We start from the raw sequence: 27,402 nt of genomic DNA on the forward strand, positions 1-27,402 counted from the left end.
TTGTGTGGTTGATATAAAATTGCCGCATGCTTTAAGCACTTAAATTATTCACATGACCAAGTTTCTGCATTTCACATTAGTAAAAAAAATTATCTACTCAGTGGCCACTAGTGTTTCTTACATTTTGGTCCTAGTCAGTAAATGATCATTTTCATGAGGGTAATACCAATGAACCAACAGACAGTTCCGACTCAGTGAACAAAATGCAGCAAAAGCAGCTATTGTGGCTGAATTACATTGTAATTGATGCAACACGTTTCAGATTATTATCTTCTTTTATACTTTACATATTTTGTGAAACCAGATGCTGGAATGTTTTTCACGTATTTATTATTTGTCATTTGAATACATTGTTTGTCTTGCAGTTTCCTCTTATTTCGATTTTTAGAATAGGCTGTAACCTTTTTAAAATATTTAAATGCACATTTAAATTTTTATTGGTGCTTACAGCAGCCGACGGGATTTGAGGGCTTCTTAATCTAAAGTCAGAGTAGTTCACATGCATCAGTGGCACCTCAAAGCTAACTGCCATTATTCATTCTCCATTTAATTGACACATGATTTTTTTTTCTCCAAAGGATTAAATTCAGCTCAGAGATAACTGTCTATGAACCATTTAACTGTCATTTTAATATGCTACTTAACATTTAAACCAAGCACTCATGGTCTCCCAGACCGCTAATTGATGTAGTTTCATCCCTTTATGAGACAATATATCTCCAACGGAGGGAAATGATTAACAATGATGAAAACTATTCATGGATTTCTTTCTTTGCCCCCAGAAGTCTTCATGAATGAGAGTTCTAAACTCGACATTTGCTGTGTTTTTTACACGCTTTATGTGGAGCTTTATGCAAAGGTTACTTAAACATACAGGGTTGAGAGCAGGTGCAGTTAGGCTGTACTGTATGTAAATCCCACTAGCTTTGGGGGCTAATAAAATCAGTTTTACTGAACAATAATTGTTTTCTGCAGGAATTCAAGGTTGTGTGAATCTTAGTCACATGTAAAACACATGAAGTACTGCGATCTGACTTGAGAATGGAGACGGACTCATGATTAATATGAAAATTAGGGAGATGCAAGTACCTGAACTAATCAGCTGGTCCTTATTCAAGCTGGGCCAGCAGTGGTAATGTTGCCATTTTTCATGTGTCAGCCCTGATGCAGGTTACCAGGAATCTGATGCACTCTCGTTATCCAAAGGTGTGAATGGAGAGCAGGCCAATAAGCACAAAGAGGAAAGGATTGAGAGGGGAGAGTAAAGAGAGAAGAAATGGGAAGGGTTAGGGAGAGGAAAAGAGAGCTATAGCTGCAAGCCACAAATGCTACGTCTGAAACGCTATCGGGTCTTAATGAAGATATAAACTCTGTGTTCACCCCTTAATTATTATAGACATATTTGGCCTTTTTTACAAGCTGCCTTCTTGCAGTGCAGTATTATGGAGATGTTAGCAAATACTGCGGATAAAAAGACATTGTTTAGAAAGCAGCCTCTCTGCTCCCAGCATTACCAGGAAGCATCAGAGGAAAGATGAAACCCACCATTCTCACTATAGGCTGAGGGCAAATTCACTTTTGGTACCCAATTATGCTAACAAGAGAAAAAATGATCTTTGGCTGCAAGAGCGTTGTGTTTCGTAACAAGCTGGCTAGGAACAGCAGTCTTCAAGCAATATTTTAATTCCCTCCATACTGAGGAGGCTGTGAAATTTAGGAGTGAGTGACTTAATGTGTGTTCTTATTTGCAGCGTATATATTGTTTAACCAAAGGTCAAATACAAAACTTTTGAAATGGAATCACCCCATACACCTGGTTTGCTTTTAAAGCTCGTATATGCTTCAGGACATTTGGGACCTTTGTGGGTGATGCCTCGTAATTGAACTGAGTAATTGTCATATTCTGCTGGCCTTGAGAGTAGCTGTTGGGTTTTCATTGCATACCATTCTAACACTTTCATAGTGATATTATTTGTAATGTGTGGGAAGACTTGGTGCTGATAAGAATGTGCACAGTTAGACACCTTCAGTATCAGTCATTAGTGCCCCCTCACCTGTCAGGGCATCTCCCTGCCCTCAAACCAGAAACATCGCGCACCTCTCAAGGTGTCTTTGTGTTCAAAGAGTGCTGCAGCCATAGGTTCTGTTCTTCCTATTAAAGACTGCATTCCCACAGTCCCTCCGGTGTGTCCTGTTGGTTTCTGCAGTTTTGACTCGGTGATCATCCTATGATTAAAGCTCTCCATTGTCTCTAGCCTGGGCGTAGTCTGCGCTGCTTTTTCATACAAGATGAGAGACTAGGGTTGTCCGTTTGACAGAGGCGAAGGCAATTCGGCTGGGTAGCCTGGCTGCATAATAGGCGATCCCTTGTTCCTGTGGGAAAGGTTATTGCAAAGCAAGGCTTTCAAAGACCAATTTGCACAGGGATTGTCGAAAGTTAGGTCAAGGTTTGGAAATGCAATAATATCATTTAGAGCCATTACAATCATTATTATCTATGTGACATCAGCAGAAGGTACTGTACACTGGCTGTGCAATTTCAGTGCTATAATTCTTCAGCTTCGAAATATGTTCTCACTTCCAGCTGGATATGTGGGATTTAGTCTGACGGTTTGTAAATGGAGTAATTCTCCAGAGAGGAATTCCACTATAACCGTGTTTTGAAGAAGCATTAACTCGCCATTGATGCCACAGCCTGTTTTTTTATTAAGGCAAATTCTCCTTTTTTTGTTGTCCAATCTACGTAAAGGTGGATCTGTCTCCTGCACTGATGGCTCGTATCATCCTGGACAGGTTCCTTCAGGGCCTGGAGGGTGGAATGCGTGAGTAACACTTTTCCAATCCCCACTCTGTCCTTTCTATCATTCCCCCCCATCACTCTTCATTGTAGCACTTTGTCTTTTGAATCTCTTTCTGTTTGAGTCCCACTTCCAGCTCTAGCTGCTGTGTTTTCAGCCTGTCCAAGCCTAATGAGAGACAGACCACATTTCATAGTAGCTGCATCTCAGGGCACATGACTGGCAATTAAGCACTGGGAGGACCACCCACCTCTCAGCTGCAGTGTGGATCAATGCTAGCTCACCTCATCAGTGTTATTTATAACACCCTCCTTCATCCCCCAATGCATCCGTCTACCCCCTACCTTCTCTTCCTCCGTCATCCCCTTCTCTTTCTCCATCCCTGTGAGGAATGCGAGTTGAGGCAAAGTGTGGCAGAAAAAGCAAACCATTCCGAGGTAACGCTGATGGACAAGCTGCGGGAGGACAAAATTCCAGACGCAAACATTTTTGTTGAACGTGTCAAAGAGATTGTCCAGAAATTGTGTGAATAATTATCCATGCACATTCTGGTTAGTGTCTTTTTTTTCTTCCTCTCCAGACCTTTCTTACATCATCTTTTGGCACAAATGCTGGCGTAATTTGCACTTACACCTTTTCACATGTGACATTTGTGAATACATACAAAAACGCCCTTTCTCTCTCTTTTTTTCACATTTGGGAACTCCCAATATCACATGCACACATGGCTCCATATCATTTCAATATGCCTATCCTGAGGGGGGGGGGTCTGTGCAGTAGTCACTGCTTTGAGAGTGAATCGCATGATGTCAAAAAGACGTGCTTCCAATTTAATCAAGAAAGAGATTAAAGTGGATGTGTGTTATTTTCAACTTCGCCACAGCACAGCCATTTGTCAAAGTCAAAGATGTGATTGCTTTGGACCTACCCTTATCCACTGCCTGTCAAAATACTAGTCTGAGCAGCTTGTAGAACAGAGCATTCATCCAGGAGAAGCGCTCCGTCTCTGATAATAGCACACTGCATCCCTCCATCTCCATACAGTGAAAAACATGCTTTATTATTGCTCAGAATAGATTTGTAGCAGGTGAAACTTCCTGGATGATCGTTGTTTTATTTCAAAACATTGTTGTAACCGTTGTGGATCTCGGCGTTCGCGGGCTAGTGAGTGGTGTCGTGGTTCCTCCTGTAGAGAGCGATTTCAGAGAAGCTGGGTGGCTTTTGCAGGATAATCATAGATCCAAATCAGCCCAACTAAGCGGACATGCTGGGACAAAACAGTATAATTTAGATCAGTTTGATATCTGCTAATTTACTTGATAAAGTAGTTTGACTGTTACTTGCTGTATTAGCATGATGCATTCTCAAACAATGTCATTATTGTGCACCTTTCCACTGTGGCCAGCTGGAAAGTCACTTGCTCTGAGGGTGACTTCTGTTTTGACAGAGCTCCTCTGCAGTATCCTCATGGCCCGCTTGGCCTTTGCAAATGAATTGCTGCCCGCATGGACTGCGCGGTCAAATCGTCCAGTCTCCCTGTGTGTATATTAGACTCCAGTAATGTGCTGCCATTATGAAACAATGCAAGGATAATTGTCTTTGCTGGCAATTAGCTAACAGGTTGGTTCAGTGCTATTGTCAGGCGTATCCGTCATGCCCCCCTCCAGCACCAGACTGCGCTCCAGCGTGCATGTGTGTGTATTTGTGTGTTTTTGTCGGACTCCAGAGGGAGGGCAGGCAGGCGCGCTGCAAAGATCAATAGACTTCTATATAAGGGACATTACCCCCAACTGGGTGAGTGGCTTGCCTCTGCCTAGCATCGTTTTTTTATTCCCCTTCTCTTTCCCTTTGCATTTAAGAGACACAGGAATGGGGCCTTTGGGACTGTGGAATATATGTACAATCACTAGTGCTGGATCAATACAGAGTTTTAAATTGTTTTCTGTCCCTTCCTTGTTTTGTTTTGCTCGCTTGTTGTTGCCCCCCCCCTCCCACGCCTCCACCTCCACCTCCACTCCATCCCCTCCCTCCTTCCTTCCCAATAGCTGCACACACCACCACCACACCTCAACATGACGACGCCACCAACAAGCTGCCTCCCCCTCTCCTTGCAGCAAAAGTATTGGAGAGCGCATCAGTCAAGCAGAATGAAAGACTATCTGGTGGCGCTTGTAAATAAATCAATACATTCAAAGCAGTTTTATCACGTATTGAATATGATATCAACATCCATAATGCTCCTTGTCTCATGAAAACAGACCAGGCAGAAGGCGAGGAAAGGTCACATGTGCACTTTTATACTCTTTATATCCACTACTTTAAGGTCACTAGAAGCTGAACTTCTGATTTTTAGGAAAAACGCAGCATTCTGAACCAGCTGAGACAGCTTCAGTCTGTGTGTCTGAATTCCTTTCAGGGTTGTTGGTTACAGACTAATATCCTAAAAATGTCCCAAATAAGGGACACAAATGCCAAAATTAAATTTAACTGGGACAAGTAAGGCGCTGTTTGAAAATATTGAATTTGAAAATGGCTAAAAAGAAACAAAACTAGGGCAGCAAAACATATAATTTCATTACAGTTGAATCTATCAATCGATCTATGAGTGATGTCATCAGATATCAGTTATTTGCCTATAAACCATTTTGCACTTTCAAAATTTCAGCTGTTTTTTTCTTAAGTTTTCATATGGGGCTAAAGAAGTATACATAATGACAATAAAGTTTAATCAAATCGAACCAATTTTATCATCTTCATATTTCTTTATATTTGACTGACTGGAACCAGTAAATGTTCAGTGTCTTACTGATTAGCAAAGCAAATTACTTTAAATTGATTATTGAAAACAGAACTGATATCACTAAAATGCAATGAAGCCTGTAATTGAGATAATGATGTAACCTCTGTTTATCTACTGCAACAAAAGTAATATTTGAAAGTTGTTTAAGATGTTTATGTTGGCGGGGAAACATGTAGTGAACTAGATTAAACCTACATCATGTGTATATGCTACGCGTCTCAGGCTACTTTTATGTTCTGTAAATGGTAGAATTACATCGTAAAGGGCCATATTGACATTCCAACTCTCTGTCGGCGGATACTACTGTACCTCTTAGAAGTCACTGGAAGGCACATTGGGGGAGCTCCAGCTCCTTCTCTTCCCCCTCGTGCTATCTCTTCATCTTTCTCTCTATTCCTCCTTTGACAGGAGCTGATGTGCCTCTAGATTTAGACATACTTTTTTGAGGAGGCAATTTTGCTAGCTATTTGACCTTTTCCATTTTCCCAAGGCCCAGCTCCAGATTAGATTGCTGCTCCATGTTTTGTAACTATGTGATTCGACCGCCTTTAAGATTTATTGTCACATTCCTTTACAGAAGCCTTGTACGCAAGGTTATAAATGTCCTGTGTTTGATGTTAACACTGTGAGAATGTTAGCGTCTACTATGATCCTTTGGTTCCTTGACAGAATTCATAATAGCTTCAGTGTTTTGCAGATCAGACGTGTTGATAACTGAATATTGTATTATGTTCTATCCAGTAAAATCTCAACTTCCACTGTGATTGTTATGGTTCCTCCTCTCTTGTCTTCAAGTGCTCCTCTCTTCTCTCTCTCACCTCTCTGCTGTGGTTGGAGCTGGTGTGTATATGCAGCCTTTTTTTTCCCAAATAATGAGCGCAAGGGCACTTCATTAGCAAGAAGGGAGGGAGTAAGGAGGCAAAGGCAGTTTCTGTGCGTGCGTGTGTGTGTATGCATGCGAGGGTTGGGCGCAAGGGAGGTAAGCAGCAGCGTGGCACTTCACTTGACAAGTATACTAATTACTCCTTTTCAGCAGAGAAGCTCCAGTCAGCCTCCGCCACAGTCTAATGGCCTGACCTAGGAAGCCTCTCTCCATAGCAGAGCCTCCCCAGATCTACTATTACTATACTGCTATACACACATAGCCCTGTGCGCACACGCACACACACACACACACAGAAATGTAGAGTCTCATCTCACCGCTATCAGTGAGAATCAGGTGGAAGCAGATCAGTTCTGCCCCAGTAACCTCTTCAGGGACTGGGCTCCTCCTGCACAGGAGATACCACTTCATATCATCAACCAGCGCCTACACACCACCACACATTTAAAAAAAAACACTCTCTTTCTCTCTCTCTCTCTCTCTCTCTCTCTCTCTCTCTCTCTCTCTTTCCCATCTTCTGTTTTTTTTTTTTTTTTTTCAATACGGGAGGATAAATTTAAAAGGAGTAAATTGGAAAATCAAATGAGGGCTTTAGGCAGCCGCAGAGATTTGCAGGGCTGTCGGCCAGCGTCGCAGAGCCTCATCCATCATGTCCCACAAGTAGTCAATTCCTCTAGTATCTGTAAATGTTTTCAGATATTAGCCAATTTATATGCTCCGAGATTCATCATGGAAAATCAGCTTTAGCGGCGCACATTATCAGGAGCTGTCTCTCCCTTGCTCCATGAAGTTTGATGAACGAGTGCCCCTCCACAGCTCAATGGCTTGTGCGTGGGGGGGGTGTGGGCATACAGAGGAAATGTGTAAGCAACCCCCCCCCCGTCCCCCATTCGTGGAAAAAAGTGGGTTTTTTTAATTAATAAACAAACTTGCAGAGGAGCTCATCAGTGTCAGGGGCAATAACAATCGTCATCCGTTATTGTTTATTACGGTCCTCCCTCAACAAATGTTGCTATCTAATGAGGTTTCTCGACATTTTTTTGTGTTTGAGATAATGACTTTTTCGCCCTAGTGGAGAAGGGAAGAGGAGTTACAAATGACACAAGTAGGCAGTGAGAAATCAAGCCAAGGTTATGTCGCTGTTACCTTGCCTTATATAGTTTATCTTGTTTTGGGGTTGCATATGAAAAAAGGCTTGTGATTTGTTTACACTGGTTGTTTTCTTTAGCAAATCCCAACGGAGGCATAACGTTTCACATCTATTATTTTCCTCTTCTCTACTCGGATGTTGAAGGTGTGATATGGTGCCTTAGTCAGAATTTATACCAACATGGGACAATTACAGTAAATTTGGTGAATGTTTACAAGGTGCAAAGTCGTGCTGCAGGGCTTTGTTCCCTGTGTCTGGTGTTCTTCAGATTATGCTTTTTATTTTCCTGCACGTGTTTTATGTGTGTGTCTGTGTGCGCCGTGAGTGTGTGTATTTAAAGAGCACGGTGTGTGTGTGTGTTTGTGTGGCAGAGAGGAGCTCAGGGTGTCATAGAGGAGTGCTGCCGTGCGAGGCGGGGGCGTCTTTAATAAATGTATGCTGATGTTGGAGGCTGCAACGATGCGAGGGATGCAAGGGCTCTGTTGTTATTTACTGCTGTGTTTGTGCACAGCAGCGAATCCTGGGCCTGCAAATGGCATTACAGCCCGTGATGAATGAACATTAGGGTAAACTCATTTTAAAAGCATCCTGATTTATTATCGGCCTGGCCTTCCATTTTCATCAGGTCAGTGCTTGGCTGAAATTCCACAATGTCAGCGCCAAGGTCACCTCTTTATGGCTATTTTTAACCCCATCGCTCAAAAAAAGAAGCAGAGAAAGGGATCCTATCGCTTACTATGGCCATCTACCAAAAAATATCAAAGGTCTGGATAGACGAGGGGAGAAAGAGGGAGAAGCCTCGTCCTGGAAGGGTGTGTTTGTGTGTGTTATGTGAGAGACCAAAATGTGGTGGTGGTCAACCTCCAATTATGAGTGCTAGTAAGACAAGAGCTTTAATGGCTACCGTTTGCCTTCAGGGAGGTTTATTACACACTACTGTTTTGCAGAAGCAGCGTCAAATCTATAAAACGACCATTAGGAAGAGGGAAAAAATCAATCAAAATGCCATTAAAGTGGAATAAGTTGCCAATATTGCTGATGTGGTTGCGGGTCCTTTGATTTTCCTTCAGATTATTAGGCACAGTCGAGTAGTGACTTTGTTAAGGGAAACCAGTGTTGTTGGGGAGTAATACGTCTCCTGGCTTCATAAAGTTTGCTGCCTCATATTTCCCGCTTTATTGATTATCCATTATCATTTGTCATGAGGTGTCCTAACTCAAGGGGAAAATATAACCCTCTTTCTTCACCGCCGCCTGCACTGCACAGGAGCATGGTATGGATCTGCGTGTGAAGGTACCAATCTCTGAGAAAAATGAGCAAAGAAATAAAGCACAGCCCTGTGCCTTGCAGCTCTAAGAGGGAGTGTGGGGTTATGGGGTGGGCTGGGGGAGTACCGTGGCTGGGGGAGGCTGAACTGGAGAGGAGGTAGCAAAAAAAAAAAAAAAAGAGGTGGCAGAGAAAAGATGGAGACAAAGAAGAAGAAACCGAGAGGAGGGAGTGCTGAATGGGCTTTGTTCTTCTCCACACTCCTGCCTCTTTATTTCATCATAAGGTAGATGAGGGATCACAGCAGTGTTTGTCCTCTGTGATCGTTTTCTCAAGGAGTAATGCCTATGAAGGAAATGCGAAGGGGAGGACAGGGCAGAAAAGAAGGGTTTTAAAATGCCTTTCTATTAATGAAATTCATTTAACAGACCCTTAAAAATTCAGTCAGCGTTTGTAAAAGTCTTTTTCAATTGATCCTTTTTCATTTGGGGGGTTTTAAATCTCCCTTTTTTATCGTTTTTTTTTTTTTTATAAATCTTCAAATAAGCTTTCCGGTTTTTAACAGTGATATACTTTGCGCAGTTTTCTGGATGAGCTCGGGAATCTCTGTGCAGCGTTGGCACAGGCACCATCCATGCCTGAAATGTGAATAGAAACATTCCTTGTATTGTCTGTAATGTTGCAAGTCTGTCAGGACCATGTATCACTAAAATGGCGTGCCTCAACCATTTCGTCACACAATGATACAATCCATTTAATCCAAATCTTTTTAAGAAATGATTTAAGGAATTTTTTGCTGTTGCAGTAGCAGCGAATCAATCCAGCAGGCTTTCCTTTCTGATTTATAATGTTAGTAGAGCAAGAATGGGGATGAGAGATGCAGAATAGTCAGCGTTCATAACATAGATAAACTACATGGGGCTCCTGTGCTCTGGACTGAAACATTTATCTATAGAAAGTCTGTATAGACACCAAGCAGCCATCTAATGGACTAGTGTAGAAATACTGCACTAACAGTAGCATGGTGAATTACAGTTTGTCAAGCCTGTCTTTGTATATTTTCACTGTTTGCTCTCAATTCAGTGGCGCAATTAGACTATATATTTTTTCCATTTATACATTAGACAAGCTATAGCGTTTGATGCTATTTGCACACTAATATCAATGTGATTTTTGTATTTGCTTCTCTCCCTCTCTTGCCTTTCTGTCTCTTTCTCAGCCTCTAAAACAGTCCTCAACAGCATGCTTAAGGAGCCATCGTTGATTCCAGACCAAATTTTAGCCAATAATGTCTACCAGGTAAGTGTTTTACATTTTAAATCTAAATTGGAATATTGTAGGAAACCATTTAAATTGCTTGGAGTTCTGTTTTTTTTTTTTTAATTACTTCAATCCAATTCCGTGCGCTGTCATAAATTTTGTTGCCTTAGCTTTTCCATGTAACACATCTAATGCTTATGTACAGTGAGTTTTTAAGTGATATTGTACCACCTGGCTGACAGACGGCATCAGCCGCTCATGTTTGCTGATGAGGTCACGTGAGAGCCGGCGGTCATGCCTGCCAATCTGCCAGCATCTCCTGTGTTTTCTCCTTTCCCGGCACTGTATGGGCTTCCTTCCCTCACCTCCCTTCCACCCACCCACCCACCCTTTTTCGCACGCCATAATATTTCTTCCCCCTCTTTTCAGTGCACAATAAATGACTGCTGTTATGGACCGCTGGTAGACTGCATCAAACAGTATCCTATCCCATAAAATTTTAAGCCTGAAATTGACGAGGAGCTATTGAAGGGGATGAGATGTGTCTGGCTTCACCTGACATAAAAGTTCTGCTTCACAGAGGAAGTGTTTCATCCTGCCTGCCACCCCACTATCACCGGCACAGGGGCTGGAAGGTGATGGAGGGAAGAGGAGGAGGAGAGGATAGGCTGATCTGAATGCATCTCCATGTGCACACGGTGGATCAGACCCAATGTTCTATGATACAAGAGAAAAATCACTCACAAGCGTCATGGTGGTGAATGTGCTCTTTTGTTTGGTATTTTATTTAACCCACGTGATGTGTTATTGTATGTTAATTACAGAAAATATTCATTGATCTTACATGCAGCATTTTAGAATCCTTTTTAATTGGATTTCATTTAGTACTGATAACCCGTATGTGATTCAGCACCATGGAGAGTTCTGGGCACATCAGTCCAACTTGAACATTCAAGTTCAATTGTATGTTTTATTGTATTTATTCGTGATTGAATTGTCCTCCTTTTTGTTTCCGGTGTTTGGACTGGCGTCCAGGCTGTTTAGGGGCAAGCAGCTGGGTAGCAGAGCAACTATTTCCAGGGGGGAGGAATCTTATTTGAATGAGCATACATGTGTACGTCTGTATGTTATTGTGTCTGTCCAAGATTTCCTGTGCATGTGTGTTGGGGTTGGGTCGTTCTGTTCATAGCCAGTCAACCCTGTCCCATTCTTCCCCTGCACCCCCCCACCTTTCTTTGGCTGTCCTATCGTTAGTGTCAACTTAGAGTCAGTTACTCCTCCACAGAGAGTTCATGATAACCGCCCACTACTGAGAGCTCCGTCCTCACATGAGAGGAATAGCTCTTTTGCACCAATCACAATATGTATTAATTAATTAGAATTTATTTTGAATGATTAGTGTTTGTTGGAGGTATAATTCCGTCAGAACTCTTCTCTCTGTCTCAGAAAAAAGCAAGGTTAGCTTACGATCACATACGGCCTCTGTAATGCAGGATTCCTTCAAAAGCTTGCATCCTGATGCAAAATGACATTTATTCTAAAAGCATTTTTCTTCAAGGATTTTAGAGGAATGAGTGGAGCAGCTAGTCCAGGCACTCTGCGCATTTTGCCAAATTGGCATTTGTTTCATCTTCCTCATTTAGGTAATGCACTTTCAAGATTTGTTGTGAAAGCAGATTAAGGCTGAACTGAAAACTCTGATGGTGCTCTCGCATCGGCAAAAAAGAGAAGTGGCTTTCACTTTGCATAGTAAGCCAATAGTGGAGAAAAGCAGACTCTTAACTTTAACTGATGGCTTACATCACCTCACGTCTGTGCGCTCATGTTGGTTGCTACAGCAAAATAGTTTGATTTGTGGTTTCCATAGTAACAAATTTTACAGGTAAAATGCCTGCATGGCTGCAGTTTTTGCTGCAGAACTGTTTGTGCTCTCATTATTTTTGACGATTTTTTTGTATTTCATTTTACATTATTGCCACATATGAAATACTGCTGTTGCTATACGTTGGAATCCTTGACTCTTCATTCTCAGCGCTATCGGCCAGGAGCATGAGGTGCTGCTCCGTGACAAACTGAAGGAGAGAAACCTTTCCTTTCTAGGTAAGCCATCTCTTGACCTTGTCATCACATTTCTAAAGCCAGTCTACTCATGGCGGTGTTGCCTTTTTGTAAGCTCAGGGCAGGAAGACCTGGACATGACTGATGCAGTGGATGTTATCTCCTATTGATTTGCTAACAGCAAGGGGCTGTTATCAAATTTCCTCGGCTGTTTATGCACCAGCTGTATGAATATTTCAAGAATAAAAGCTTCAAAGGTCCTTTTTAATGTTTCATTAGATATAATGTTTGGCCCTCTTGGGTGGCTGTTCAGTTTGCCTTTCTTTTTGTTTCCAAAAATGAACAAAGCCAGTTTGTATTTACACAAGTATTGTCATTCTTTGACTGGAAAGACTTCTCAGGGGTTAATGTTTCGCAAAAAGAAACTCCTCATACTATGCGATTGTGGTTTCTGATTTTTAACCCCTTTACGTTTTAAGAGAATGTTTCCTTAATATTGTCCCCTTTCCTAATACCATTGTCTTGTTCCAACAATATTAAATCAAGGTAGAGTCTCCAGGTGTGAAATTGTGAAATAGAATTTTGAACCCTCCCTTCCTACCATCACCCCCATCCCATCACCATCCCCTAGGTCAGATGAGTGATGAAGGGTAAAAGTCATTCCCTCTGCCATTAAGACCGTATCATTTATTTGGACCTGCAGTGCTGACCTTTCCTCAGAGCTGTACAGAGGACTGTTCTAAAACTGTCAGAGTTCGGGCGGCACGAGGGCCACTGAGGCAGCCTCAACCCATCTGATAAATGGATTGGAAATAAGCTACCCAACAGCAGGGATGGCCCATTAATTTTAATCAAAGGTGATGTAAAAAGGCGATCAGAGCCACAAGACAATGTCAACAGCCTGGTAGGCATGAATAGAGGCTCCCATCCTACCATGTACACATCTACACCCACCTCACCACACCCAGGATGCCCCTCTGTACCACAGGCCTCTGGCAGCCTCGCTGACCTCACTCAGCGCTCTCTCTCCCCCCGTGGCTGATGCTGCCTCCTCACCACTGACACCGCCACCCTCCATCTCTCCTCAATTCTCTTCCATGCCCCATTAGTTGAGCTTGGCTGGAGACAAAGAGGCAGGCCCTTGGAACTGAATGACCTGGTCAGCCTGAGATTTAATGGAGAAATCAGGTGTTGTAGGGATAATGGCCGAAGCGCACCAGAAGTCAAGGACAATGGCTGCGGCCTGTGCAGGCAGGGGTCAGGCTTACAGAGGCTATAATGCCAACCTTGTCCCCTTGCTGTATATTTTATAATGCTCTGGCAAGCTGCAAACTGGGGAGCAGCTCTGTAACTGGGCTTTACAGGTTTTTGTGCAACAACAGCGAATATGTGACAGGCTTTATTGTGCTTGCTGTCCTCTACTGTTACTCCTTCTTTGCTAACACTAAGGGCTTTTGCTACAAGTACTTTGGTGAAGGCTGTTAGGTTACCTGCCTGTGATTGTGTAGTGAAGATTATTGCAAAGTAAGAGTCAAATGTTCAAATTCTGCACTTTATCTCCTGTAGATGAAAACCAACTCAGAGCTATGGGCTACGACAAAACACCTGATATCATCCTGGAGGTTCCCATTGGTTAGTATTTGCATTACTGATGTAAATATTTTCTCTGCAGTAACTGCCTGTTAACTTTAGCTACCTTGTTTCAAAGAGGATTATGCAGTTGTCAAAACACTGTCATGTAAATGCCAGATCGTCTTTGAGTTTTGTGAATGACGGCAGGGGAAAAAAATTAGAAAATGTCACCTGTCCATTCTGGATTTGGCGGCTTTCTCGTCGCTGGTTTTCTTAGAGTTGCTGTGTGTGTTCTGTTTCTGAAAAGCCGTGGAGGGACACATTGTACACTGGATCGAGAGCAAAGCCTCATTCGGAGACGACCACAGCCATCGCATGTATCTCAACGAGCAGTTCTGGAGCTACTGGAACAGGTGAGTGTTCTCTGTCTATTCTGTTTTTATTTGCTTTATCTAAAAGAACCATATAATGTTGCAACTGCCATTTTCCCACTGTGCGTTCTTTTTAGAATCACTCATATATCCATCCAGCAACTTCCTCCCTGGCATAGGCCGCACTAACCCCACACTTCAGTGGTGTACATCTGTACACCACACTACTTCCGCATCCACTCCTGTCGTTGGAGCCTTTCACAGCCTGTGAGCTCGATTGTTCCAGAGTACACATATTGTTTTGGAAGGGAAATGGGTGATTAATCCTTTGCATCTGTTGTCCTGACAAACTTTGGACAGGAACGGGCCCTCGTGGTCTGACCCTGGGAGCACAGAGGTGTGTTTATGTGTCCACTTATGAATGTGTGTGTGTCTCCATGCTAGAAGTGAAGAAGATGCACAAAATACATATTTATCTCATTGTCTCTTGAAGATGTCAGCCAGAGTTTCCATTACAAAACGTTGGTGCCAGTCCATGTGTGCTGGAAGATTTCAGTGTCCTAGACAAATGGGAGAAATTCCAGTCAAATGTTATCTGTGCTTATGAACCCTATTTTCCTATGTTTTTTAGTCTAATGGGGACAACAGTTTGGGAAGTTGGTCCAGTATCGAGTGAGACCATTGCAGCTGGCAGTGCAAAACAGGCTGCAATATAATCCCTCTGACCATTTGCACACATCAGTTTAAGTCCAATAACAGTGTTTTGCCACTGACGGCCTCAGATTGTTTTTCTGACAATATATGAAAAGGATCCTTACAGAGATGCTTTGTAGTTAAAGACTAAGATCCTTTTTGTTCAACCAGAAATGGCTGCTTTACAGAAACTGTCAATTTATCATCATAGAACACACTTCATTCAAACTCAACAGACACAAAATAAAACTCACCAAAACCGTCTTGGTTCAGCTTTCCACTGTTCCAGCAATTGCCTCCACCTCTGGTTTGGTTGAAATAGACCCTGAATTCACAGAGTTAGACCGAGTGACCATATCAGAAGAGGAGCGAGAGGGAGGGCAGACATCAGAGAAGCTGCAGGGGGAAAACGCCGTGTAGAGCCAGAGTATTTTCACATCTAACCAGGGAATTATTGAGACCGGAGAGATTTAAGTATGTCGGACTTCAGCAGATTTCCCCGGTAAAAGAATGGTAATTACCAAATAACGGAAACTCTGGTCCCAGCCAGTGAATAGATTAAATAGCTCACTCTTTCCCTATTAAATGCCAGCGAAATTGGCTGTCATACAAAGTGTCATCAAGCATTATCCAAATCATTTAGCACAACACTCAGTGTTATATTGACTTAATTTTAAACTCAGGTAGTCAGGTAGAGCGACTTTTGTGACAATGCACACACAGAGAAAAGAGCAGGGGTCGCTCACAATAGGTCGTCACATGCCTGCCTTCCTTGGCATGAGGTTCTGGTCACAAAGTTGAAAAGACGCCCGCGCTGCCTCCCTGGGCCTCGCCACAGCTCCGGCCCCCCTCAGCCGTGACGGCCAGCTGACATGTTGTGACACGGTGCTGCATCGCCAGGAGGTTCCAGACCCCGGGCACAGCCAGCCTCTCGCTTTGTTTTTGTTTTCCTGGTGCATGTACAGTCCCAAATCGGGATCAGTCTTCTGAGAGCACAGCACAGAAAGAGACACAGTTTATCATGGATGGATTTTCATATATGTTTTTGAATGTTGTTGAACGTGAAACAATCGCTCTATTGTCTTCATGTCAGAGATTAAATAGCAAAATACTAATTTGTATGAGGATTTTCCTGACATAGATAACCAATATCCATTCAAAATAGCTTTTTATGTTTATTCTTGTACCTTATTCTTATTCTCTATTTTAGAATACAATAAACAAACTGCAAATTTGGAATGATAACTCCTTCATACTCTGGATTTCGATGGAGGCTCCCTATCCTACAAATGATGTAAGATGAAGCTGTATTTTAAGCAATAACATCTAAAACAGTTTTTTTTAAGACTTCTTAAAATCTACATGAAAGAGAAATTGTGGTTCCACATTCAGAAAATGTTACCCCTGCCTGTAGACAGCTGACCTACTGATTTCAATCAGAAGCTTTTGGCAGAACAATCATTTGATTTTCAGGCACGATGACTCATCCAATATCACTGAGCAGTTAAAATGGGAGATATGAGGTCAAGGTCGTAATCAATGGTGTGTTTTATTTTCTCAGAGTAACATGGTTTTATTTGGAAATGGCCTGCTTCTAGAAGAAAGCTCTGTCATTTTTTTTTTTTTTTTTTTTACTATTGTTGACATCAGGAACTGAAAGTCACTGATGTGTGAATTTAAAAAGGGGCAATCCTTGATGTTACCATCTTTTTTTAGGCCTCATTAAATGTCGCTAAGATAGTTGGTGACAATAAAAGGCTTTACTTAGGCTCCAGAAAATTCCTAGGCTGTGTTTGATGAGAAAGATTGCTGTTCAGTCAAAGTTAAAATAATGTGAAAAGGAGCTCACTTGATTAGCACCTCGGGCGGCATGACATGAAGATCACATGTCTCCATAAATATTTCACTGTGTAAGTCAATGGTCTTTCTTCGTTTGGATTGAAGAAAGTGTTATTAATTTGTCTTTGGTCTCCCTCTTTGGTACTCGTGGCAGTAGTTTACAATAGGTCATGATATCAGAATACTAACAGACTGATTGGACGGTTAGGGTTAGTCTGAGCCTTACATATTTGCCCAAGGGTGTCTTTCATTGATATTCACTGCGGCGGCCTTGTCCGATTGTATTAAGGAGCTGACAGATTGGATTCCATCATGTCAGCCAGCAGCCCGGTCACATAAACATTGTTGTGTCAAAAAAGAAAAAATGTCAGTCCCTTCAGACCCTACCTTTTCCAGCACCCTTGTAATTTTTAATTGACATTTACTGCTGACATTTGAAAATGTGCCTCGTCGTTCTCCTATTGTTAGACCTCATGCATTATCATCTGAGGTATGAGTGTGTGTGCTCACTGTGTATGTTTGTGCATGTCCGTAAAGTGAAGGCAGTCAATTTGGGGTCAGTATTTTGTAGTCACAAAACCATGAATCGGTAGAGAAATGGGGGACAGGAGAGTGATGGGGTGACATCATCCTCCCCTCACTTCTCATTAGTTGGTTGCAGTTCTTGAGACGAGCCCTGAAGGGCTGATGTTTAGTCCATTTCTTCACTGCTCAAACTTCAGTGCTTGACTCTAAACCTTTCGGTTTTCTTTTTGACTGCCCTTGGAATCGCACAGCAGTGTTTGTAATTACTTCATTGCCCCTGATTGACATTTGCAGTGATTTGCTTATTTTTCATGAATTCCCTCTTTGCTTTAACTGAGCCGCTTCACCCATTGCGTGTGTTAATTGTTCTTGGTTTGCCCTCAAGCGCTGCAGAGTGAGCTATGGGGACATGTTTTTGTAGACGGAAAGAAAAAACATAACTAATTTTCCCTCCAAAGCCCTCACCAACTGCATTTATCATCCAAACAATAGTCTTGCCAACACACTAACCCCATAATGAACCCCTCTTCAGTGGAGTGAGGGGTAATGACGCTTCACCTACAATGCTCCCAAGAAAAAAGATAAAAGGGGGAAAAAATGGAGAGAAAAAAAAGTCTTCTGCAGAATCAAACGGCGTGTTCAGGCCCAGTGCCTGGATGAGATGGCGAAGCAGCAGCTATTGGTGTCTTCCAGCCATCAATCTTAGCTGGTGGCGTTCCAGAGCCGGCGAGCCCTCTGCTCTGACGGATGTTCAGATAATTGAGTTATCCATCTCGCCCAACTATCAGAGTTGCATAAAAATTATTCACCTGCTGGTGAATATTAAACACATAATGAGCCTCTTGTGTGTTTTAGGAGAAGTGGGTAAGGTTAAACACAGCATGTAATGAAATATGGACCCTTGTGTGGTGCCACCTTAGCTGCCCCTCCTTGATTATGGTGTACTTAAATCAATTATGGTTGGCAAAGTTCCTTCTGTAACTCTCCAAGCAGCAACTAAAGTTCTGCCCTTGTGCTTGTCTGATTAGTTTATCTCATCAAATACTTAATGCAGAATACATTTAGAAAATGATAATTATTTGCTGACTTTCTGAATATTTGCACTTGAATAATTGTGTTTTTGTTTTGTTTTGACCATTGCTCATTGCAGATTTGCTCCTGTCATGATCCCTGCATGGTTTAATTACTTGATATGTTGTTGTCAGTCTGCGGAGTCCCTTTTGTAAAGGCTGTGTATCTGGAATGGAGGACAAAAGACACCAGAGAAGTTTTGATACTTGATGGACGGACAAATAAATGGATCTATAGATCAGTGATTGGTCCTCGTTGTCAGGAGTGTGTGTATCACGTCTTGTACAAAAAAGAAGATACAAAACAAAAATCAGTCAAAACATTAACATCATATCAAAGCACAGTCTCAAAGAGAACGTCTGACAAAAATGGCTGCAAGGGTTTCTCTTAGACTGATTAGCATTTTTGTTTGTCCAGTCTTTTCTTGTTTCATAGTCTCACTGCATCTCTTCTCTGAGAGAGTCCACTCTTTATTAATTTGTCAGATTATGAGGGATCTTTGAGGCCCTTAATTGTCCTCCATGCAGCAGTTGTGCACCATGAAAGAATCAATAGAGTAAATCAGAGTATACTCTTTACCACAAAATAGCTTCTCAGCAACAAAACTACTTTACGCTGTGCTGTAGCACATTAAAAGGGAAAATGTAGAGTTAAATAAATGGATTCAGGGTCCGTTCTTCTCTTCGCCTATTTTCCCTCCCCCATTCCACCCAATCCAGCACAATGGACAGCCTGTGTGGAAATGAGCGTGGACGCCAGCGTGCCCCCTCCCAAAGTAAATCAGCTGTGAGATTCGTAAACTGCAAATGTGTCAGAGTTGAAAATGTTAGCTCTCTTAATGGAGGCTTGAAAAGGTTAGATCTGATAAAAAGCTGTCAGCCGTCCACAAAAAGTGATTTATAGCAATATAATGGGACAGTATGCCTCATTTCTCCCCCATATGAAATGGGGGTTAAGACTTTTGGGTTTGCCATTATACATCATCTGGTTTGACCACTTGGAAATGTGTTGAGACTCCAATGCACGCACATGCACTATGTTTCATCTGGCTCTTTTGTTTTAGTAATTTTGAAAGTCATGGCCTGTTGTAATGTGGATAATTTATGTCCTCCCATAATTACCAGCAGACCATTCTCATGCTCCAAAAGTGCATATCGATCTCCATTCAAATCTGTTTTGCGCCTTTGAGATTAGTGCTTTGTCCTTTGTTGTATCACATTTTTGTTGCACGTAATAGAAGACAAAACTAAAATTAATGAGGAAGTCATAACTTTGACGACTCGCAGCAGACATCACTAATCTGCTCGCTGACACCTTGGCTAATGAATAGACAAAAATCTGATTTATGTGATGTTTTATATTAGTTGACACAGCTGCAATTAGACATCTTGAGGTCTTTGCGAACTTTTTCCAATTATATCTGGAACTGTATGCTGTAGATTTCACAGCTGAAAATTGCACGTTAATTCTGTTATATTCTCAGAACGTCAATCCATCTGCGACAAGAAATTAATTTTTTGATTCAAGATATTGCGCATTGCCTTCCTTTTTTAATGGACGTGTCCATCATTTTTTGTTGAACTTTCCAAAGCAGTTATGACAGGAATGCTTAATAAGCAGAGTGTAATGAACAATGTGTTGTAGACAGCCCTTATTGAATCCAGCTGATAAACCTTTATCTTTAAACAAGCCTAAATCCTTAGATGTGCAGTTTGCTTTTAAAAATATGATGGTTAAATAGGAATTAAGGCATTCAGTCATATTTAGAAATACTTGCATGTGCATGAAGAGCAGCAGGGCCATCATAGAGCCAGAGCAGATAGGGGATGTCACCTGAGAGAAGGCGCCCACAGGTCATGGCTGATCCAATGAGGCCGGACATTACAGGGCCATCCCTGAGGACAGGTGCTGGCGCTTCTGGGGTGACAACGCGACACCTCCAAGACCCGTGCCCTGCCACACTTTCCCCCACCTCCCCGTCAGAGATGTGCACAACAAAGAACGGGGAAAAATTGGAAGGGAAAAAAAAAATCTCCACTGTACTAGTGGCCATTAAAGAATAACTGATCTGCACTAGAATCAGTGATTAATTACGTAAAAAGCGGCATTAGTGCTGTTGCAGCTATATGTGCTCCCTATGCTGCTTCCTTTCCTGTCCTCTCTAGCTCTGCCCAGGTGTGCGACATCTGATTTCTGAATGATTCGCACCTGGCTGGGGAATGAGGCACTTAAAAGCTCCTGTGCCAGCATCAGAACAGAGAGGCTTCTGGCGTGGGCGGGGGGGGTTGCTGGTCTTGCTGCCTCTCAGCCTGGCATTTTGTAATGCTGTGCCTTTTTGGCAGTCCTGATCTATGGTTGCTTGTAACTCTTCTGTTAATAAAACCCATGGTTTTGGTTGTTTTGAAGGTATCTTTCTGTGGTTTTGGCCAGTGGTGGAGTGTTGTTTGTCCCGTAAGACTGCCCAAGGGTGGGGCGTAACATCGCACCTACCAGCAGTTTGCTTTCTTCCTTATACAAGCCTTTCTATTGTGATGTTGATGAGGTGGCTTTTCAGGGTGTTAAAGGTTGCAGTTTTTGTTTGCTTAATATGCAAGGAAAATTCTAGTCTGAGCTTAATCTCCTCTGTTTTTTTTTAGAGCACAAATATCAGTTTTCCTGGTAAACCGCCTCTGACATTGCCTTCCTCCTATTTATAGTTATGGATACCCCATGCTGCGCAGGAACGTGGCCTCTTTTATTGTTTCCTTTGTTATGACATCCTCTCGTAGAATATTCCACAGCTAGAAAAATAGCTATCCACAATGGTGGCTCCTTTAGGGCTTTACAAGTGTTTGTTTAAGGGCACATCAGCACACAGAAGTGCAATGCTGGCCCCCAAAGCACAAGCAACTTGGAATATTAATGGCAAATGACAAGTCGGCTCTGATGCTTCAAGGATTTCATGCTTTTAAGGATGCACATTTGGGTGCATTGTTTAAGGCGTCTGGGGTGTAATCCGCACTCTCAGGTCTCCAGCAGCCTCAGGATTTAGCTCTGGTTAAGCCTCCATGTCTCCTATTTATTTTTGTAGGGTTGTATGTGTGCATTATCCAAATTTGTCATTTACCATTGAGTGTGAGAGCAGCTTTGACACGGCCGCTGTGTGTATAAACGAGGAGCGGGACGGAAAGCGGCACCCCAGCGATACGTATCCCTCCTCCTGTCTTTCTGCTTGCCTGTGACACTGTGAGATGGAGAAGAAAGCCTCAAGTAAAATGAGGTGCAAGCATGTCTGCTCTGTGAATTCCTGTTTTGCTATGGGACTTTTTAAAAGATTAACGTACATTTCCTGTCAGCTTTCATGATGTATGTTATCAGACCTACAGAGACACCCCCCCTCATTTTCTTGATTTTGCTGCCTTCTTGTTTCCCCCTCTACAGTGACCTTCTGGGTTTCATTCCAGGAAGAAGTCAGCAGCATTTGTCAAAAGCACAGAGAGCAGTGGGCAAGGATTCGAATGGCTCTTTTAAAGCTCAATCTAACAGGAGAATTTCGATGGCTGCCTGACCCTCAAAAGACATTCAGGTCCACGTTACACCCAATGTGCCGTTAAACCTGCAGTGATATTTCCTCGACACTAGACAAATAGGTCCTGCACACAATACATGGTGCTTCCTTTGCACCACGCACAGACCTGTGTGCACATTTCATAGCCTGCTGGTTATCTTCGCATCTGTAGAAAGCTACAAAGAGAAATGCAAAGATAATTATAGGGATGTCTATTATCATGAGAAAGTTATAGTCCTGCATTTTGCTGAATCTATCATAAAGGCTAAAGGTAGTCCTTTCAGTCAATGTACACACACTCATTTAAGCTCCCTAGACATAAAGCTACAACACAAATATTTAATGCTTTCAAGGCTTTGGTGCTTTGGTTCATGAGGCCTTTTAAGTATTTTATTTCATGCACCTCCACAGCCGCTTCAAAAGCATCTTGATGCTGCCCAACTAAAGGGCTTAACTGTGTCTTAACCTCTCTGTAGAGGTGGATGAGGAAAGCCAGGAGTCATCACATGATTCCTCCAGTGTCCTCCCACAACCTAAGGAGAGCACGGGACCGTGAGCCCTGTGGCCTGTCTCGGGAAATAAATGCAACCAAGTGCTGAAAAAAAACACAAACATTTTCCTTACTGGTACAAAATTCACAGTTGAATCTGGTCTTTTGTTCTTCTAGCAACCATCATGGTCCTGGCATTTTGTTTTAAGGCATTTGGTAAGAGGAAGATGGCTTTTATTCAACCATGGTTCACGTGTATAGAGGAGGAATGCATATATGCATATTTTAGTTCTGGACACGCGATTTCATGACATGGCATGTGTTTAACAGCTTTTTGGGAGATTATGATTTTCTTGATTTTTTTTTTTTTTCTCTGGTTTATTTATTTTATTGGGTTGAGCAGCAGTGCTTCATGCATGGTACAGCACGGTGTAGGTTGCTTGTGCTCATTTGTAATAGTACGCTTCAAGATTTAATTGAACCATGAGTTTAAATCAGTGGTCTCTTACATGCTGCAAAATTAATGGTTTAGTTTAGCCAATTTATCTTCACCTTCGTGTTGGTCTACGTTGTCTTGTGTATTCCTGTGCCCAAAAACAGTAAACACTCTTTCTATTTCAGACCAAGAATAAATAGGATGTTTTTTACCAAATGACAGCCAAGGAAACAATGCTTCATATTTCTGCCGTTGTGTTTAAAGAGCAGCTCTGTGTGTACCAGATAATGTGCTGGTACTCATGGTCTGTGGAGGCCCATCAGTCACTGTGTGGAGCTGGTCGCTTGTGATAAGTGGTTCCTTATAGATAATCTAGACAGTGGGCTTCTTTTTATAGGTCCACTGTCCCTCACGTAACCTTGTTTCTTTTGTTGTTGTTGTTGTTGTTTTTACCACCCATCCTTATTTTCTTTCCTTTCCTGTGATTTCAGCTTCTTGTCGATCCTCTCTGTACGTTTAAATCTTTTCCTCGTCTTGTAATTCCCGGCAGTGCTTAATGAATATCTGTATAAATAATGGTAATCTGGAACAAATATATTACTATCAGAAATGCAATCTCTTATAAAAGAGACACACGCACACACACATCTAGTTCAAGTACATGCACCTGTGTTTATGGTACTGTCGTCAGTATTGAGTGCTGTCCTGGCTCAGCTTGACCTGTGTGTGTGTTGGCTGCAGAAAGCTTTTTGTGATTTCTACCATACATATAACAAAGCCTTTGATATTCTAAACCAAGAGGACAAGCCTCTCCTCTTCTTAGGTAATGCAGTAAACAAGATGATGTTTTAGAGAATAACAGAAAGATTTTGAACAAATCGGTAGAAACCTGCATCAGTAATCAGCTTCTGTATCCGTTCCACAGTGAATGACGTCAAAAGCAACAATGCTGTTCTGAATTTGCACCCATCATTCTACATTTAGCTAAGCAGGTTTTTAAATTTTTTCCATTCACCGTCTGACCTCATTCACGTCCCAGAACAACACTGATATATGGTTTGAATTGTGTGCCTCACTATGTAGGGCCTTTATCTGATTGCACCTCATGGCAGTCACTTTGATTGATGTACCATTAATACCCAAATTTAAATCCCAGATGAACAGGCATTTGTTTATGTGAACTTTGCTTTATATTTCAAAATTAATTCACTTCATTGCGTTGTTGCCAGGAACGCTGAAAGAGATACAAGCACATCTGAGCCTTTCCTTACCGGCCTGGCATTTGTTAAAGAGCTTCGTCAGGACCCTCTTTTCCCCATCTTTGTTCCCAGGCAGCCCTCTCCCGTCTCTGGTTTGAGTTTCACGTCTCGCGGCGGTCTGATTGCCTGATAGTTTAAACATCTCTGCCTGCCTATCCCTTAGTGGGAGTGTGTAATCAAAGACACATGAGGAGCCTGTGTCCAGGCGCTGACCTTCTGATTTCGCTCATCAATTCTGGGGGTTAATGTACAAGATCTATCAGGTCAACAGATTTGTCTCCGCAAGCTCTGTCAGGTCTGTAAATGATTAGAAAAAAAATGCATTTGGCCACTGAACCCTATTAAAACTTCTTGAATAAATGTGCACTCAATGTGACTGCTAATATATTCTTTCCACCCTCTTGTGTTAATAATGCTAATATGTTTTTTGCTCTCTGTTATGTATTTTAAATGAGCACCATAAACCAGACCTTTGTGACAAGGGCTTAAGGAGTTAACAGGGTAATGATATGATCCAAATTCCAACTCTGTCCGCTGTCGATGTAACGTTTCATCATAGGCGGGAAGTTGAAACGGGCGATACCCAATCCTTTTCCTTTGGACTGATGCAAGATAACAGAGGCATACATTTCTGAACAAGTGAAATATAAACTCTGCGCAGAGTTTGGGGCTTTGAGCCGCCCTCTTTGTACGGCCGCCACGAAGACGTCGGAGAAATCTATTCCTCATTTTGAGTGATATCTCTATCGGCTGGCACGTTCGCGCCATGAATCTTCGCCCTCCCCCTCGCGTTAAACCCAGAATCTGTCTCTTCAATGACGGCTGTGTGTTTTAAATGACCACTCTTATTTTTTGTAAAAGGCGTCTGTGTGTCATGGAGGTTACAAGTGAAAGGGCAGAATAGAGCTGTCTGGCGAAAGGCCTCTGATAGAAAGTGCCACTTCAATTTGAGCACAGCTGCAGCTAAGCCTGGGCCGGCTCACTGTCCGGCCCGACACGTCACATTCTCTTCTCCTGCGACTGGAATGGATGTGAAAACTATTAACTTTACGCAGAGTTTTGGCCTGACCAGTTCTGATCCCTTCGCTTGATTCGTTGTTTATCTTCAGCTTGTTTTGTCATGAAGGCGCTCCGACAAAGACAGTCTCAGACACCATTTACATTTTGTTTATTTAAGTTCGCTGACTCCTTGAAGGCCTTGTTTTTAAAACTTGGGCTCAATGTCAATATTAGAACAAAGCTGGAAATGCAGTATACCCCTGCAAAAAAAATATTATCACATATTATAATGTCATGCACCATTAAATTACATCTTACTTTGCTTTTTAGAATGCTTTTCCGTTGGAGAAGCCATCGGACTACAGACTACACCTCTCCTAATTTGGTGATGAGGGGGTTTAACAGTTTGAGGAACTCTATCCCCGGAGCTGCTGACAGTCCTCAGCCCCCCTGAGTCCCTGCTAAGGATAGAGCTCGCGGTTAGAGAAAAGACTACTGGCTCTGCTTTAAATATTCGTTGTGGTTTGAATTAGAAAGGGGATAAATTCTCTGAATAATGATCGCAAAACGTTTAGCTTCAGCTGCCCGGGTGAAACAATACCCGCTCAAGTGAAACTTTGAACTGCCAAAAGAATGGCAGTTCAAGAATGTTTTTGCAGTTAGTTGAAATATTGCTAACCTTGTCAAATGTCATTTTGAATGAGAAAGCAAACATATTTTAATCAGGGTTTTAAAGGCAGAGCTTTTCAAACTGTGACTCTGGGAGAAAGGGGTCAGCTAATTGCAACATTTGATGTCATGTTTGGTCTCTCCCTCTCGTTCTGATGCGACTGCCTGGAAGCACGCTCGCTCTCTCGCTGCGCTCTCCGTGCCTCGCTATATATCACACACACGCACACACACTCGAATGAAAAACCACTGAAAGGTCTTAGAGTTCTCAATGCTGTAATCTTCATAAAGTCTTTGCTCCTACATCCTGTCAGCCCTCCTCTCAACTTCCAACCTCTCCCTGCGTGCATCGCTGAAACACAGATCTGACAACAGTGAAATTTAAGGATCTTATTCATAATTATGTGAATGAATGTGTATGAGCATGCCAGAATACAATGAGTCGGGTATGTCAGTCCTCAGTGTACGATCCGTCTCTCAGTTTACTTAAAATGTGAACCCTGCTTGGACCAGAGATGTGTGCAAAGCTCTCCAACCGTCCTACAACAGGTTAATCTGCCAAACACACAGTCCCAAATCTCTTTGGTTCTCATAATTACTGTTTTAACAGCACCAGAAGGGGGGGCAGAGGGATATACATTGTAAATTATGTTTGACAAGGTGGGGTTAGTGGTTTTGTCGTGGCTTGTCTTTAGTTATTACTCACACTTCCTCCTGCCATAGATAAGGTCTGTTGGTGAACATACCAAGGTGGGCCCTTATCGCCAGCATTGATTTAGGGCAAGAGCCCAGTGACAGAGGTCATTGTGCAGTAAAGCTATCCATCATTCAGGTTTGATTTCTGCTCAGACCTGTCTCCAAGTTGTAGGCGAGTCACAAGGAGTTGAGGCCACGGGAGGGTTGGACTGGTGGGAGGTGTGATGTGGACAGTGTGCTGAGGAGCTGCGGGTAATGCTAACTGTGTGTTCAGAGATGACAAGACTTAAGCATTTTAAGTCTGTGATTACAGGTTGAGAATGATGTTTAGATATAATTTGGAATTACAGTAACTGGGTAAACTTAATTTGATCCTCTAATTATTGTATGGAATCCACAAACTGTTTGTCTAACATTTAAGGCTTTGACATGCTTCTGAAAAAAAATAGCCTTGATATTTTTCCACCAGTAGCTGATTGCCTGTCCTTTCCACAGTTTATTTTGCATCTCGCAGTAATTCTCCATGTGTCCCAGACATTTTCTGAATATGTGTTTGAGATGCTCACATTTTCCCCGATTTAAAATTCAAGGTAGCTCTCAGCCTGTGGTAAATAAATTTACAATCATAAACACAGTTTTCCCCCTTTGCAGGGGTGTTTTTTCAGATGTCTGAAGATGGGTATTTATTGCTGTTAATGTTGTTCATGGCCTTCGTGGCTAGACTTGTAACTTTTGGCTTTAATGTTCTGTTTATCCTGGCATCAAATTGGGGAGCTCGTACCTTCAAATATGCTATGAGTCATATTATTGATTTGTCATGAAGATTATTTATTGCCCTTTTTTTCCCCGCTAACTTCTGCAAAAGTTGGAAGCTGTCAGATATTCTCCAGGAGTGATTACATGTAAATGGCTGTAAACTGGCTTTGCTGAATCCTGAGGGTAACGGTATTCCTGTAGTATCTAAAGGTCTTTTTAGTTATGCATGAATAGCTAGCTACGGTGGTGAGACTGCTCACTCCA

At 42.2% G+C, this 27,402-nt stretch overlaps 1 protein-coding gene across 2 annotated transcripts in view; it reads left to right on the top strand.

Moving 5' to 3' along the window:
- The window catches only part of cdin1 (CDAN1 interacting nuclease 1), a 54,820-nt gene that overhangs the window by 13,393 nt on the left and 14,025 nt on the right, over positions 1 to 27,402 (top strand). For both annotated transcript variants that reach the window (XM_041954173.1, XM_041954174.1), the window contains 6 exons: positions 2,750 to 2,822; positions 10,117 to 10,196; positions 10,587 to 10,636; positions 12,190 to 12,257; positions 13,782 to 13,847; positions 14,095 to 14,200. In XM_041954173.1, coding sequence (XP_041810107.1) covers positions 2,750 to 2,822; positions 10,117 to 10,196; positions 10,587 to 10,636; positions 12,190 to 12,257; positions 13,782 to 13,847; positions 14,095 to 14,200 — 443 coding nt within the window. The remainder of the gene's footprint in view (positions 1 to 2,749; positions 2,823 to 10,116; positions 10,197 to 10,586; positions 10,637 to 12,189; positions 12,258 to 13,781; positions 13,848 to 14,094; positions 14,201 to 27,402) is intronic.

The sequence above is a fragment of the Chelmon rostratus genome, chromosome 15 (genome assembly GCF_017976325.1).
Source record: "Chelmon rostratus isolate fCheRos1 chromosome 15, fCheRos1.pri, whole genome shotgun sequence".
NCBI classification, from domain to species: Eukaryota; Metazoa; Chordata; class Actinopteri; order Chaetodontiformes; family Chaetodontidae; genus Chelmon; species Chelmon rostratus.